This window comes from Lissotriton helveticus, chromosome 1_2 (assembly GCF_964261635.1).
Source record: "Lissotriton helveticus chromosome 1_2, aLisHel1.1, whole genome shotgun sequence".
NCBI classification, from domain to species: Eukaryota; Metazoa; Chordata; class Amphibia; order Caudata; family Salamandridae; genus Lissotriton; species Lissotriton helveticus.
Window position 1 is genome coordinate 251,922,533 of NC_136058.1, and position 17,183 is coordinate 251,939,715.

Sequence of the window (17,183 nt, forward strand, 5' to 3'; positions counted from 1 at the left end):
CCAGCCTCCTCCATTCTGTCCTAGGGAGGCCTTTCACCAGTGAAAAACTAAATGGAGTGTTTTTCACTGTCAGGACAGAACACACACCTCAGTATATGTCCTGCCTTTTACTTATACTGCACCCTGCCTAGGGGCCCTTACCCTACAGGCCTGAGTTCCCTTCTCTGTGCACCTTTGCATTACTAGCCCTGGCACACACAGTGCAAATCACTAGGGACTTTACTAGAAAAGGCAACCATACCAATCATGGCCAACCAATTACCATTACACTTTACACAGGGAAAACTTGTACTTTTTACACTGATCAGCAGTGGCAAAGTATCCAAAGCATTTATATTGGCAACTCTAGGTCAGGAAAACAGTCTAGGGGAAAAGCAAAACGTTTAGGGACCTTTAGCCAGAAAGGCTAAGTCCTACAGTGACGTCCTTCAGCACTTATACTATTGGATCTCAGTGCCGCATTTGATATGGTGTCTCACCAGATTCTGTTGCTGAGGTTGGCAGAGGCTGGTATTGTGGGCTCTGCATGGGATTGGTTAGCTTCTTATATTTTGGAAAGGACCTTACCAGGTGCTGGCCCCCCCTTTCACCTCAAAGGTCAATACTATCAAGCAGGGAGTGCTGCAAGGCTCAGCTCTGAGTCCAAAGCTTTTCCATCTGTATGTTCAGTCGTTGGTTGCAGTGGCCAAGAGCAGGGGGCTGACAACAGTATCATATGCAGATGATACGCAGTTGGTAGTTGCTCTCTCCGATGATGATCTGCATGGCACTGTGAAGTTTCGAAGCGGTCTTGACGAGGTCGCGGATTGGAGGACTGCCAACTGACTCCAGCTCAAGGCCAGCAAGTCTGAGGTCTTGCTGGTAGGGAAAGATTTTGAGCTGTGGAGTGAACATTGATGGCCTCCTACCTTGGGTCCTACACCCGCCCCCAAATAGTTGGTGAGAAACTAGGTGTGTGGGTCGATTCGGCTATTAATTTTCAGACCCAAACCAAGAAGGTGGCGGCTACGTGTTTTGAGATTCTACGTGGGCTCAAACCGCTGTTGTTTATTTATACCCATCCATTATGCAGGTGATTGTCCAGGCATCTGTTTTGTCGAGACTGGTCTATGCCAGCTCGTTTTACCTGGGGGCAAACAAGACGGAGGATATGAGACAGCAGAGAGTTCAAAAATGCAGCTGCCAGAACTCTCCTTGGCTTTGCCTAGGTTCTGATCCACCTCTAGTGTTATTAGCCAGCTACATTGGCTGCCGGTTGCTAGACGTGTGTAGTTTAAGTTCCTCTGCATTGCCTTCAGGATCTTGAACTCTTCCTCCCCTGGCATCCTTGCCAGCCTGCTCTCCCTGTAAACCTCCACCCACCATCTTCACTCAATGGGCCACCACCTGGCGATCATTCCCCGGGTAAGGAGGGTATGGGCCGGTGGGCGTCAATTTAAATAATCCTAAACTTTCAAGGCTAAAGCCATGAAGGTTTATTAAATATTTAAAGTCAGTACAGAAATCTAAATATGTAATCAGTCAAAGTGAATAATAAATAATTTCAGGCAATTATCATAAGGTGGTCAAATACAGTAGCGAGAAAAATTTTACAAAAAAAATACAGTAGCGAGAGGGTCGGACAAAGTTAAGCGTCAGAGAAATATTGTTCTAAGTTCTAAGCAAGAGACATAGACTGATAAGGGACTGCTCTCAAGGGTCGAGGCAAGCCAGACTCTGGATTGCCCCCAGAATGGTCCCTTTTAATAATAAAATACACAATAAAATTCACATAGACAGCACAAAATTTATAACGGGTCATGGGCTCAACCCATCAAAATACAGCAATATGTATCAATATTGAGCAAAATATCTTCAAGTGCCATTTCCTTCCTTCTGTGTAGGTTCAACTAGCTGAGGGAGGGGATATTCCGGCAATCTCTAAGGTATACAGATCATCCCCAAATATGGCAGGAAGACTGAGGACACTGGACATAATGCTGCATTAATGACTAATACTGAGCAGGACATGGTTACATTGGACTCTCACACAATTGCTAAAGTGTTCTGTTACCCACATACTAGTAAGAGGTTATTGGAGTGACCCGAGGGGGACCTGCTAAGTGGTGGTGTGACCGATAACACTAATACTCTAGGATACTGCCCACCGAGGGCATGATGGGCCATGGCAAGGGGAGCCTCCAGTCGACCACCATATTTGTACCATCTTGATTGACGGTTGCTCTGATTCGCTCTCTTCGCTTTTGAGGTCTTTGATTTTCAATGTTTCCAATGCCTCTGTATGCAGTTGTTATTGACCATGTTATGTCTCAGGCATGCCCTTTGACTCCTTAATGATACGGCAAACCTCATAGTCTGGTCTACTGTTCTAGACCCGTTGCATTATAAGATGATAAAGAAGGATGTAAAAAAATAATTGATGCTCATGTTTATGCACTACATGCATATGCATCATATATCATCATGTTTGCAGATTGCCTGCAAATCACAAAGCTTTCCTATTATGTATAATTCAATAAAGGGTATTTGAAAATGCCAAAGAAAAGCTAAAGCTGTTTCTTCACCAGACCTCTCCTATTGGCTTTGCAAATGCTTGTTTTTTTCTTGCTTCACATTTCTGTCATTCCACTCAATCATCCAAAGAAGAGGACCAGTGAATGCCTGCCAGTTGCTGACCATTCTTTATTTCTTTCCCCGTGGAGTTCTGTGTATCCTAGATTTTTTGGGGTATTCACTTGAGGACCGTTTATTCTTTTGTCGGCAGCATATATATTAAAATTCGAATGATACAGAGAAGATTAGCATGGCCCATCGCAATTAAGAAAAAAAATAAGAAAATGTGCCTATCATTTGCTCACACAGAAAGAGAGAGCATGAGCCTAAATATAGGGATGTAACACAGGCCCCCGCAGCGCCTGTGGTGCGGGGAGTCTCAGCTTCATAGGGGGCCCGTCAGCACAGTACTCAAGTTTGAGATCTCTAATTGAATCCGGAGTGGGGAGCCCTCTGTGTACCTTGAAGGGGGGACCCCTCAACTTTCGTTACGCCACTGTCTAAATACGTTTCTTAACACTACTTTTTAGGACTGACAACCTTAGCACACAGTAAGACAAAACACTTGGCACCTACCAGAGGTTTCATGAAGAAAGCCATAATCTTCTTTGCCAATGTTGGTAATTTCCAGAAGGTGACCTGTTGTTGCAAATGTGGATCAACGATGTCAGCATCACTATTGGAATAAGGTTCAGGGGGACAAGATGTGGCATTTTAATGAGAGAACAAAATTATTAAAACGGATTCTGACATTCTAAAATAATGAAACAACTAACATTTCTTGAGCAATAAGGTTTGCAAACAATGATTTGGGTAGATCAGTTGCAAAGTACTAAATGATCATAACAAATAAACAATACATTAAATACATACACGGCTGACACAAATAAAGACAAAAATATAGAAACTATATAGGAAAATTAAAAGGAGTACAGAGTACACTATAACATCAGAGTAAATCTCCTAAACCCAACGAGGGGCTTGGATATGCTTTGAACTACTTATTGATTAACAAAAATATCAACATGGGTGCTGAAGAGTGGGTTTACGCTTAGAAACACAAAGAAACCCGTTTCAAGATAAAAATCCTTTCACTTTGCTTTTCAAACAAGTCATTATTACGTGGGACACATACATGGTACAACATACAAGAATGAGCAAGAAAATAGGTAGCACATCACAAGTGGCCCTATTTGGTCTATGCTAAAAGCAAAAGTCAAACATTTGAATGCAGGAGCAAAAAAAGGAGAAGAAAATAGAGTTGGAAGATTAGGGTTAACAGGATAGAAGCAGTAGGAAAAGAATAAGATAGAGAAGAATAACAAATATGCAAACATTTAAAACATGTAAAAATCACTGACATACGTTAGCCCGAACAACGCTATTCAGCTCATTCATTATTCAGATTTAAAAAAATCTTGACACCCATATTGAGTTGTATAACAAAATAGAGCAATTGTGGTGATATTATTAAAAAACCTAAAGACATAAATCATTTACTACAGCAGGGCACTTACATACAGCCACAATTCCTTTGAAGCTATCTGCACAATTGAGGGACACTCCAGGCCTCACCCAAATGGACAGCTATCACTTAGCTCACAAAATAATATGTTTCTTACATTCTCACCAACAGAAACCACGAGGAAGGAAATTAAGGTACTGTGAGGAAGCATGTTTGTGTACAGTAAATAAGAACTAAAATAGCCAATTAGAAGATAAGTTGGTTATCTCCCTAGAAATCGCCATCAAATGAAAGTACACCTAAACTAGTAAAGATATTGGAAAAGTATCAAGTACCGCTTTATAATCCATGGGAAGACGATCAACCTAACAGGGGGGTGAACAAGAGAAATCAAGGTATACTTCTTACTAACGTGTCTCAAATATAATTGCACCATAAAGGGTGCTTGAAGGCTCCAGGACCTAAATAAATAAATGCTATCAAAATAGGGTATACGCACTCATTAACAATTGCCCTAAATCGAATATTCCTGTCCCAATAAACAATGTTATCAGAACTCACCTCCGCGCACTCCCACAATATTTGAAATTTGGAATAGTTACAATCCTATGTAAACTGTCCTGTATTATTTCAGCCTTGGAAAAGCCCCAAGCTTGAAGGCTGCAGGGGGCAAAACACCTGTTGGCTATCAATATACTAATACAGCAAGCATCACAGATATACATGTAGTGCTATCGATGCAAGTATAATCAAGCCAACCTTCAGTCAACCAGAAAAGAATAATAAAAGATAGATGGACACAGTCTACAATCAAGTTTTGAGATCCTCTGTTCTCTTAGGTTTGGCTATGGTGACTAGAAAGTCAAAATAGGTTTTGTTGGCTCCATTATCATGTATTTAGGAGAGGCTCACATGTGATTTGCAGACTTAATGTAGACACCAAGGGGCTGATTAGGATAGTACGCCATCCTCGCGGTGCTGGGACCGGCCGCCATATGTGCGGTGGTCTCATATCACTAATTAGGGTGCGACTGCCACCCTGGCAGTCGCATTCTGCATATTTGACATTGTGGCGGGTGCCGCAACGGGCCCCCAAAGCAATTACCTGCCAGCCTTTCCATGTCAGCAAAGCCGCCAAGGAAAGGCCAGTGACACCTTGCATTCTAATATGGATGGCAGTGCCTGCTAGGCACTGACACCATATTGAGGCCCAAATACGCCCGGCTGGCAATCGGACTGATTGCCGACCGGCGGAAAAGCGGCGGAAGCACTTTGAGTCCGCCACGATATCCCCATCATCATAATATGGCGGGGGGGTAGATCGGGTTGGGATGGCAGGCGGATCGCCACCGTCGGGCCCGCAGTTGTGATCCGCCCGCCATCCTAATGACCCCCTAGTTTTCTTGTAAGGATGGGCAGCTTGGTACAAAATTTTGTCTTTTGCAGCAGTACAGAAATAAACCTTCCCTTCTTCTATTTATTCCTTCTCCTCCTTCCTACAGACCAAATCTGCATTGGTTCTTCACGATTCTTCTTTGTATTAGGCACCTCTAGGGTAACTGCATTAAAATGACCATCTAATAGTCCAACTTCTCTCCCTTCTTCTTGTCCTTTGCTGTCCTCTATCAGCAGTGTGATGTCAGTTAAGGATCACAAATCTTCCATCAACTAATTATTAATGCTAGAGTTTTTTGTTAGCCCGTTTTAGAAGGCTGCTCGTCGATACGATGTGCTCCAGCTCTTAGGGGCCTATTCATAAACTGCATTTTGTAGTACATTTAGGAATATTTCAATAGTACTAGTCACGCACTACAAACTTCTGTTCACTAACCAATGTGCACTGGTCTCCGCCTCTGCCTCCCCTATTTTTTCTGTGTGGGGATCTCCAAACCAAGTGCAGATTCTTGGCACACCTACGCACACATTCTTTAAGTAAATGTAGGAGAAGCAGTTATTATAGCCAAAAACTTGACATGTAAGTCTACACTGTAGTATATTTTGTAAATGGTGAATAGTCAAAGGGTTTGATCGTACTACAAGGTGTAACAGTAAATTTAGACATCTAGACTTACTCATGTATCAATTTACCTTTGTGAATAGCCCCCATAGATGTTGAAATCAGCTTATGGAAGTCACAATATTTCTGGATCCTTGCTGTAATTAGAACCAGTCCACATTACCAGGTTGGGTCATTTCTCTTTCTTTGATGAAACACTTTGGAGATGGCATCAGGAGCTCATGCACATTTTTAAACATCAGACTATTGGCATTAAGAAGCGGAGCTACCTACGTAAGGGCTTCCTTGGTTAAATATGATACTCAAAATGTAACCATAGAAGAGTCCATAGGAAAGGCCTGTGGTCGATTATAAAAGGCAGTCAGCACTGACACATAGAAGCCTGAAAGTGTTGGTGGGTCCTTCTTATATTTTAATTGGGGTGTCACACCAGTTACTGCAGCAACGGGAGAAGCGACAATAGAATCCAAGTTTTTAATGCCAGTACTTGTCATGGGAAGGACTGAGGAGCCATTAGTGGTAGGTGAGCTTGTTATTTGTTCTTCTTTTATTCCTAATTTGGTCAGTAGGAAGCTTCTTTACTGTCCGTTTTCTACAATGTATCCTGTACTTCAGTGTCATCACCTAATAACATCAGAATCCATGGCTTGTAAGTGACAGTTCAGTCAAAACCCTATTGCGTAGCATGTGAGAGTGAGGCAAAAATTCTGAGGACAATGTACCAATCCATCCCTTTTGTGAATTAGCATATGGAAATACCTAATTACCCTGCAAACATGATCACCCCAGGGGGGTGCTTGAACCATCAGAATGGTAAATGGCAATGTGATTACTAATGGTCCTATTGCATAACATCAGGCCACTGATTCAAACAAGGTATGGGTTTCAAAGATGTTGCTGATCTCCAAAGCTCCAGGTAAGCAGTCAGGTGACAAAAGACAGGTGTACCAAGAAACCCTGTCCAGGTTGAGTCCAACAAAGAAGCCTGGCGCCCTTCAGCGAGGACCCTGAAAGCAATTCTTTCTAGCACGATGCATTGCAGGACTATGACAACTCTGAAGACATTTTACTAAGAGGCAAACCACAAGCCAAGGGCAAAAAAAACAACAAATGTGAGGGTCACCAATTGTAAACACACACAGCACTAGGATAAAACATACAGCTAAAGATATTGTTAGGCAACTGATCGTTCAAGGTGTTGCTTCTTTTTCTACTTTGATAGTGTCCATACATCTTTTCAATTGACTGATCTGAGCCTGTCCATTTAGATTTGTGATTAGGTCTGACCCAGAAGCAGCATCTCCTGTTTCACAGCCCCAGACTCCAGAGACCAGAGTAGCCATAATCTTCACACCCCAGAATTCATCTCTGGTTTCCTGCAAAGTGTACCTTGTCTTTAGTGGTGGCTGGTTGATTACTGAATACCATTATACTTTGCCTGACTAACTTTACCCTCCTAACCTGATGGGATGTATTTCTGATATTTCTTGTTTATAGAGGATTTAATTGTAAAGTAGTTTGGCTTCAGAGAAGAATATAATAAGCGAGAACTCACTGAGAAGGTGCGCATCCATGGCTCTAGTGCGACTGGTGAGAATGGTAACACTGTCGCAGCCAGTAAAAACGTTTGTGATCTCCAGCTAGTGGGAGCAAAGTATAGAACTGGCATCATATGTTGGTGGAATTATGGGCTGAGAATCCCTCTGATGAAGAGGAACCACAGGTCGACAGCCTTTTACACTGTTCTTAGTATGGCTACTTCAAGCTGTTTACAATGTTTTCGAACTTGCGATTTGTAAAGGAAGTTCAATTCAAAGTTGCTATTTTAAAGGTCTCACAGAAGGGTGTCAGGAGGTTGATCAGTGAACCTTTTAGGCAGGTGCCTAATGCTATGTTTCAACATTTCTTGTTTCTGTATTAAATGACTTTGGTGAATTGCTGAGTCTCCTCTTCAAGATACCTCTGTTGAGTGCCTGCCATGCTACCTGCATAACATGCGAAGAGGATGCTGAGCTTTTGTGTTCCTCCAGGAACGGGTTTTGATATGGTTTCATTAGCATTATTCCAGTTAAAATGTCAGTAACACAGCAGGAGGATCCGATATCACACTAAGGGGCCAGCCACTGTAGCGATGTTTGGGACCACCCGCCAGAAATGTGGCGGTCCTACCACTGCTATAAGGATGTGCCCACCATACTGGCGGGCGCATCCTGGGCCTTTAACATTACGGACAGTGCTGCTGGCTGCAGCGCCGTCCACAATGTTGATTTCCCTGCAACACTTGGTGCATGGAAATGCAGGAGTGTAGCAACAGCCCCCCCCCCACAATGTGCCCCCAAACCCAATCCCCGCCAGCCGATGCCGCCAAGGAAAGGCCTCCTAAACCCCACATCCTAATATGGCGGACGGTTCCTGCTAGGCACCGCCACCATATTAGTGACCCTGCTCCGTCCACCAGGCAATTGGTGCGACTGCCTCCGGCGGAAAAGCAGCAGAAGGACTTTTCGTCCGCCGTGGTACCCACCGCCATCCTAATTTGGGAGTGGGTAAATCAGTGTGTGATGGCGGAAGGCCCACCAACGCCGGCCCGGGAAATGTCTGGTACAAGCCACAAGAACTCAAAGTTGTTGGTCCTATCACTCCCATGGTCATACTAGTCCTGCCACATTCGATAAACAGTTCTGAAAAGGTGGCAGAAAACATAGGTTGTGGTGTGATTCAGCACAGGTATTGAACACTTATTCAGACCAAAAGCCATTATATCGATATTAGCAAAAACATATCTCCCTGAAACATCACTCCATTTTCTCATGTTATTCAGTTGTGGAGCCTTTGAGAACATGAGAGCTACACTACAGGTATTTGGGTTGGCAACAGCCAGACATCTATCTCTCTACATTACCTACCCAGTCTCTCTTTAGTTACTCAGATTCAGATTGTGACATAGGGGGAAAAGGCATTGCCGTTCAGAAGAAAAACAGGAAGTGATTCTGAGCAAAAGTTGGCTTTTATATTTTTTATATTTTTGTCTGGTTAAGGGGCTATCTGGTATAGTTTCTTGACGGAGCTGGTAAACAGTGCATTAGCAATGTGTAAGTGGAGAGCATCCTCAGAGGTAAACTCCAAGAAAAGGCTAGTAGCAGTTGAAATCAGATAGGTAGTGCGAAATAATATGGCAAGGGAGTGGTAGGCTATAACTCGCCAGGGAGGGAGTGTGGTATGCAGTGAGTGCTTAGTCAAAGCCGAGTATCTAGACCTTTGGTGCAGAGATGTGTAAGGCCAAAGGTATGGAGATAAAGCTAATACTTTGGTCAGCAAGCAGGACTTTCAACCCCACTGTCCCTGTTCAGTTATCGAGAATTAAAGCTATATGTGAGTGTCAAGGTAAAACCATGTATGTGTCGAAAAGTTCCTCAGCCAGATGGTAACCATGTAGTAGGGCAGTGGGAGCGTAAGAAGTAGGTAATTAATTTAATTTGTGGGACGTTAAGGACAGCCAGAGAGATTTCCATCAAGTGAACTATGACGGGCCCAACATGTTGCAGCATTCTTGCGCCCCAAAAGATACAAAGGCAGGTGTGGCAGTGATGCTCTATATCTAGATCTTCAAAGTCATAGACAAAGAAGTCCTCAACATGGTAGAGAAAGTGTGTGGGAGGGTAGAAGTTGGTTTCGCCTTGCCTGCACATGCAAAGGTCCGCCTTGGATCGGTGCCTCAAGTACGGGTGAAGACCTCTTGTCCTTCAAGGGGGTACATGACGTGTCCTTGTTTCTATGTCATTTATATCATCTGAAATACAAATGAATCAATTTTTTGGGCACTCTTGTAATGGAGGTATTGGAAGAATAAGCTGAGTTACAGGGCTCAACCACCCTGTTTTAGTGATGTTTAAGGAGTCCTACAGGTCTCCACATCCAAAGGTCCATCATGTTCAGAAAGCATTCCAGGTTTTTGGAGTCCAAAAGCACTTTTTACTTGCCATGAATGGTAATGAGCATCACAGCAAGGTCAAACAGATTTTCTTTATCCCACACATTAAGCCATGGTCATAGTGCTAAACCATCCCTTCCATTCTAGACTACTATTGAACGAATAGTCAACAGAAATGTATATTATGTGGCCATGAAATTTTAAAGGACTTCCCCTTTTTGGTGCCATAGTTTAATATTGGCAGTTCGAGCTGGACTGTTCCCATGAAGCACAGGGTTAAGGCTGATTTGCATATGCCCAGGTCTAAACTGGGGTGGCATGGTGAGCAAAGGAATGATGGATTTAACCCAGATCTCTTGACTGGGGGTGAATGTTTTGATTTGTTCTGCATTACATCCATCAACTGTGTCATAGTGCAAGATTTGGCATACTTATGCACAGGAAACATGCTGTAATAGGTTTAGTGATGCAGAGTTGTTGGAAGTGCAAGATCTCATTTGTGCATTCTCTGAAGTTCCAAGGGTGCGGAATTCATTTTCTCCACATGGTCATGTACTTCATAAAAGTGTGCATTAGCCACTCATGTTATGAGAGTCTGAAATAGGAAGTAACCCCCATGTTGAGTAGTAAGACTTCCATATATAATCAGACATTGTAGCCAGACTCTAGCACTCTGACAGTTCTAGACCAGATGACACAAACCATTCCTGTAGTGCAGCAGTTAAAAATAAAATAAAGCCTCAACTTGAGGGTCTGCAGCGAGGGAAAGTAGAGTGGAGACTAGGAGGACTGCAAGAGGATTAAACACATCTGAGAGCATACCGTTAGGGTGGCTTCAACTATTCAATGGTAAATTACCTTTACAATGAGGTGTTTACAATTTGGTACCATTGCCATGCAGATTTTACCACACAATAGCCTTTACCACAGTAACCACAGTAATTATTGTATTGATAAGTATCAGTTGGGGTTAATGATTTCGGTTTCAAGAGATTGTAGGTCTAGGGGGTCTAAGGTTAAATGGGTTAGGGATTAACCCCCGTGAAAAGAAAAAAGTGCAATAGAGGGGTGTATGGTCGTGGTACATAGGGATGTAGGGTGGTGGTAAAAAAATAAGTAGGGGGTCTGGGGTTTAAGGGGGTCTGGGCGTTCTTCCTCAAAAACGAAATACGTGGTAAATAAGGATGCTGGGTGGTGTTAAATTAGGGTATGGGGGTCTTAGATTAATTGAGGGCTGAGGATTTAACACCCAAAAGAAACAAAAGTTGTAAATAGGTGTGTGGGGTTATGGTATATAGGGGTATAGGCGAGTCTGGGGTTAAAGGGGAGTTGGTGGGCCTACAAGCCTAAAGTGGAAAATAGGGCTGGTGGATTGTGGGTTTGGTAATCAAGGTGAGTTTAATCCCTAAAGAAAACAAACATGTTAAATATTATTTTTAAATAATTTTACATTCTATGATTATGGTTCCAGGAGAAGGATGTAAGGGTTTTTAGGGGACTAAAGTCAGGAGTGTGTTAAACTTGGGTTTTTAAAATAGTGGGGTAAGGTCTTTATTTTTGGGGCTGTAGGTACTAATTGTTTTAATTCTACTTTTCCTGTGTTTTTCTTTATTTCTGTTTTATAGGTTCAAAAGTGGGATTTGAGGGTCATAGGGAATAGGGTGTTGAGCGTTTAAAAATTTGTTTTTTTCTTAAGCATTCAATTTTGAGGATTTGGGCAGTTTTTTACTATGATTTTTTATGCAATTAGTTTTTACTTTTTTATTTTAATACTATTTATTTTACTTTGTTTTTATGGTTACGCGAGTGAGATGTAAGAATTATAGGGAAATAGGGTGGGAATGTTTTAAATTTAGGTTTTTTAAAATAATCGGTGTGGGTATTTATTTTTATACTTGTTTATTATATTTAAAAATTATGTATAACATTTCTTTTATTAATATTTTAAATCAGCATAAGTTTTTTCACCATGGATGTATTTTTATTTTAAATATATGAAATAAGTACATTCAAAATGTGAAAACTATCTTGTTGTAGTTACAGACACATACTATTTAAAAAATAAATAATATTTATTTTAGGACAATAATGTGTTCTATTTTCAAAAATAGATTTTATTACACTTCAATAAATGAATACTTGTATAAACCCTTTGATAAAAATTAAATCACATTTTTACATCACTTTAACATATTTTTACACAAATTTACAATATAAATGCCCACGCTTTTACAATCATTCAGATGGAGTAATTTTATTTTTACCTTAGTCATTATTTTTTTTAACACATTCAATGTTTACGCATTTGTTCTGAAGTTGCTGAAAATTCATGGCTAAGACTAGAGATTTGCACTTGTGCTGGTTAGTTAAGAACTTATTTCTTTTTTCCATTCTAATCTTTTAGTCATATATATTTACCATCCGGAGAGTCTAAGGAAGGTGTATAGATAAAGATTTACAGTAACACTTTTTAAAATCTTTTAACCTTTTACAGATTGCCAGAGTCCTGGTCAGTCTCATCTTTTAATTTTTGGGGTCATCTTTCCCACTTATTTTTCTGGGTTTTTTCGGGTATTGTTTTTTATTTTGTTTGAGTTTTCCTTTTTTTTGGGGGGGGGGGAGGGTGTGTGTGATCAAATTACTTTATCCTGAACAGATGTAGATGAGTGTTGCTAAAATTAGGCATCTTAATTTTCCTTCCTGCCACTTTTTACCTATTGTGAAAGGGTTTTTCTTTTATAATTTTCTTTATCTTTTCAGGTTTTATGACTTATCGTAAAGGTTTATATTGACCTTGCAACAGTGATTTCTTTTAGACTACCTCAGGGTGTTGGTAAAAGGAAATAAAATATTACCAATTCCCATAACTCCAACAGGTAGGACTTATTTTATAATATGTAACATTATTACCAAATAATAGGGGTTTAAATAATAATGGTATAGCCAATAGTGTTTATTTTCAAGAGCATGGACTTGTACATTAATCTGCGTTAGTTATTTTAGTAATGAAAAATGTACGCTATTGTTTCCAGATAGTCTGTTCCCATGAACATTCCAAATTGCTGGACTATTAAACAGAACTTCTCATTCATTTCTTAGTTATTGTACATACTGTGGCTTGCAGACAACCTATAAAATATTGTGTTGGTCTCATTTCTGGGTCACTTTGGTCCTTTTTAAAAATTTCAACTAAGTTCTACAATTATGAAGGATGTTTTACAATTGAACTACAGAAGGAGTTATGTCAACCCTTAATAGCATTGCCTGGTTTTGCACTGCTCTATAAATGGCTTGAGTAACTCTTTCCCCATTCAACATGATAATGTGGTTTTCTTCTGCAACCCAACCTGTGTAAACGGTTAAACCATTTCTCTTCAAACCAATTTAGTAATATCCAATTTTTCCTCATTTTGTGAAAAGTAGTCGAATTGAAAAATAGCAATGTAGTATTCATTTCCATGTTCAAAATGAACAAAACACAAAGCTGTTAATTTCTTTCACCTCAAGATTTACTTTACTATCAAACATGTAGTCCCCTTCAAGGATGTTTTTTATTTTGTTTTCAAAATGCCTGGGTAAATTGAAAATAACATCCTTGAATTTGTGTTTCTTGATGTAGTTATCATAGCAAGTTGAAAGCCAATTATTATTTTCCTGAGAATTTTATTTATTGCTTTTTCTTTTATTACTGATAAAACTCGCTAAGGCGCTTACACTTACTTTTAAAGCGCTCCATGATTTTGGTGCCAATTACATTAGGAAGCGGCTGGCTTTTTACCAAACTTCCAGATCGCTGCGCTCAGCTTCGCTGAACTTGGCGTCTGTCCCTGTCACTAAACGTGCACGCATTGGAGGTCGCTCTTTCCGATGTTTGGCACCTCAACTGTGGAATGCCTTGCCAGTTCTCTTGAGAAGAAATGTTACTTTGTTAGCTTTCAGGAGGGATCTAAAGTCCTGGTTGTTTGTTCAATAGGTTTACCACCTGCTTTGGTCAGTTCCTGTTTTCTGCGTTGGGTTTTGAAGCGCCGGGACACTCCTCGGTGTAGCTGAGCTCTATATAAAACCCATTTTAACATAACATAACATAACTCAGAATAAGTTGAGGATTGTTTGTCTGGCAATAAAGCATAAATAAAAGACATTTTGGTATTATTTGCTATGTACAGTGTAATCCTGGGTAAATGGAAGTCGCGTTGTTTTAAATGTCCCATCTATAATCCAGATTTCACCTTATTCTAGAGGGACAATATTATTAAGTGTTTGTAATACATGTATTCTGTTTATAGGGTGTTTGTTATCATAGCATAGAAATGATTCATGGTTGTAGGTTTCGGTTCGGGAGGAATTTAAAAGTCACTAATGTACTTAGTTGATTTGGCTATACATTAATTGTTTGTCTTTTTCTGCAAGTCAATTATTATAAATTTGGAATTGTAGACATTTCTCTTGCAAAATGCATGGGATATTCATTGCCACCTACCTTAGAACGAAACAACAGGGCTCATTCCAGGAGGCTACCAAGGCCTGTACATGCTGAACATTTTCTCTGACTTCTAACTTTCTTGCAGCGGCAAAGGAGTTATGTTCAGTTGTACATTCTACAAAATCATCACGAGTAACTACTCTGCCTTTGCAATGGTTTAAGAAGTAAATCACACATCTTCATTAAACTCTTAATTCAGTTTACCTTTCCTCACAATAAAGATACCCCTCATTATTGTGCAATTGATATCCCCTTTTAGATAAAACATATTTTGCTTTCGCCATGTTTGCCATTTTTACCTGAAGAAAATACAATTATTGCTGTTTTATTTTATGACTTGATTCGCTGTCCTTTATGTTCATGTGGTGATTTTCCTTATTATTATTCTCCTATTTAGTATTCAATTTAGTTTTATTTCCAATTTTCTTTTGTTTAGTTTTTAGTATATTAAAATGAAATCTTATTTTTCCATTCTTTTTATTTTTATCACCTGTTGAATAAAGAAGCAAATTAGTAGGAGATGTTGGAGAATATTTTATTAATTGGTTAATACATCCTTTTGCTTTGGAAACAATTGTTACATTAATGTTTATTTTGCATTAATGATCTTTTTAGTTAATTTCCAAAGGTTCCTATTTTTCACAGTTTCAGAGTGATGGTTGTAGTAATGGCTTTACAATTGATCAATCTGTTTCGAAAAATTAAACACACCTTTTTAGAAGTAATTTTAATGTTGTTTAGCTTGGTATTTTATTGTTAATTATTTATAGTAGTTATTATTAAGACATGCTCACTCACTTTGTCTTCTAGATGGCACTGTACCTTTCCAAATGTTGTGTCACTGCTAGAGTTGCGCAATTACTTTAGTGGCAGACACAGACTGATTTCAAAATGGTGGACTGTGTTATTCATACCATTGTCAATTTTTTCATGATCATTAGAATTTGTATTAAAATGTGTTTTAGATTGCATTGAAAAAACTCACATAGTAAATGGCACCTATGCAGAAAATATATTATTATGCATGTTAAAGGGTTGCAACATAAAGACTATGGGCTTGATTACGACTTTGGGGGCATTGGGACCACCATCACGTCAGCGTTGGGTTCACCGGCCACTGACTAGATGGTCCAACAGCTGCATTTCTATGTTGGTGGTTCTGCTGACTAAAGACCGCCTCTCCTCCCAGGATTTCTCTTCCTGACTCAACAGCGGTCACAGGAAAGAGCAGCTTATGGAGTGAGTCCAGCCCCTGTAACCGCCATTGAGATTACGATGTGCCTTACCGCCAAGCTGACTGTGTCGAGAAGTCTTCCACACACAAACTGGCAGAAACACACGATTTGAGGGGAAAAAACTGACCGTGCCTCCTATTTCCACTCCTCTTCCCATCACGGAACCCCTCATCCATCACCCTTTACTGAAGACACTTGTCTAGAATCACACACTTGTCCAATGTTGCCTTGGCTGTGGACCCGTGCTGTAGGAGAAGGTTAGCTTACCATAGGTGTGATACATATGTGTGTTTTTACAGACTTGTTTTGTGACCACTGCTGCAAGACCACCAGCACAATGGTAACATCGTAATATGGAGGTCCAAAGACCCCCAGCTCAGCAGTCTACTTGGGACCAATGTGACGGCGGTCTGGCAGTAAGACTGCCAAAGTCTTAATCAGGCCCTATGTTGTAAACTACCAAGATGTAAAAACAGGTGTGCTTTCAACTTAGATTCTATCCTACACTGTTTTGTGGCAGTGGTTAGCTGTTTTATATATGGAAAGGAAGTGCAACAAGACACTATAGTTTTTTATTGGAGTCTTCATTCCACAATGCAACACATGGCAAGCAATTAGGGACAAGTGTGCATGTGACCATCATTTTTTTTATTTTGATGAAAGGGTTTGGGAGGGAACCAAAAGGGGTGTGGCCACAGAAACATACCTTTACAAAAGGAATGATCTACGTGCTTATTGGAGTGGCCTTAAACATGTGAACTAGAATCCGAGGCTCGACAAATTAATACACACTTACTTAACAAAGAACAGCTGAATTCAGCAAGAACAAAATCATTTTTCATAATGTACTAATCATAAGCCAAATATTTATAAACTTGCATAGGTGCATAAGGCAATGACAAACCCATGGACACAAAGTATCAACATGCTCAGAGACTTAAAATCCAGTACATACATGTAATTTCTCATCCTTATTTTACTGGAGGTGTACAGATTTACTTCCGCATCAGCACTGAACAGGCAAATAGCAACGCAGGTTGGATAGAAACAAGGTAAATGAGACAGGGTGTGACTAGTTTCCTCACAGCAGCAATCTAACACCCTCTGGCAATGGGGCCAGGCACATGTGGGGTCTCAGAACAGTACTACTGTGAACAGAGAAGTCCTGATGGCCAGATTGTATGTCTCTTGAACACAGCACATAGTCTTTCTTTATAAAGTATCAGTGAGTGAGGCTCTACAGTGCAAGTGTTTTGCAGGTTACAGAATTATAAGGATAAGGCCTTCTATTGATGTGTCTTGCACAGCACCTGTGCGGCAGAGCAGTGTTCACTTTTATATTGTAAGGAAACACTATGCGCTGTTCAGGTGATATATTGTCTTGGTCACTAATTCACTTGGCTCTTTTTTTTTGTTGCTTGTATGTTACAGAAATAATTATATGGCCTAGTAGAGATATAGAATGAATATAGAGCCTGGTAGAGATCACACAAATTATA

The 17,183-nt window shown here is 40.3% G+C and overlaps 1 protein-coding gene and 1 non-coding gene across 4 annotated transcripts in view; one reads left to right on the top strand and one right to left on the bottom strand.

Annotated features, from left to right (window-relative positions):
• Positions 1-17,183, bottom strand: part of LOC144800563 (vitamin D3 hydroxylase-associated protein-like) — a 345,205-nt gene that overhangs the window by 39,830 nt on the left and 288,192 nt on the right. For all 3 annotated transcript variants that reach the window (XM_078671690.1, XM_078671691.1, XM_078671689.1), the window contains exon 10: positions 3,130-3,229. In XM_078671690.1, the coding sequence (XP_078527816.1) occupies positions 3,130-3,229 (100 nt within the window). The remainder of the gene's footprint in view (positions 1-3,129; positions 3,230-17,183) is intronic.
• LOC144808127 (U6 spliceosomal RNA) lies at positions 2,749-2,851 on the top strand. Its single transcript, XR_013606655.1, has one exon. It is a non-coding gene; the product is annotated as a U6 spliceosomal RNA (small nuclear RNA).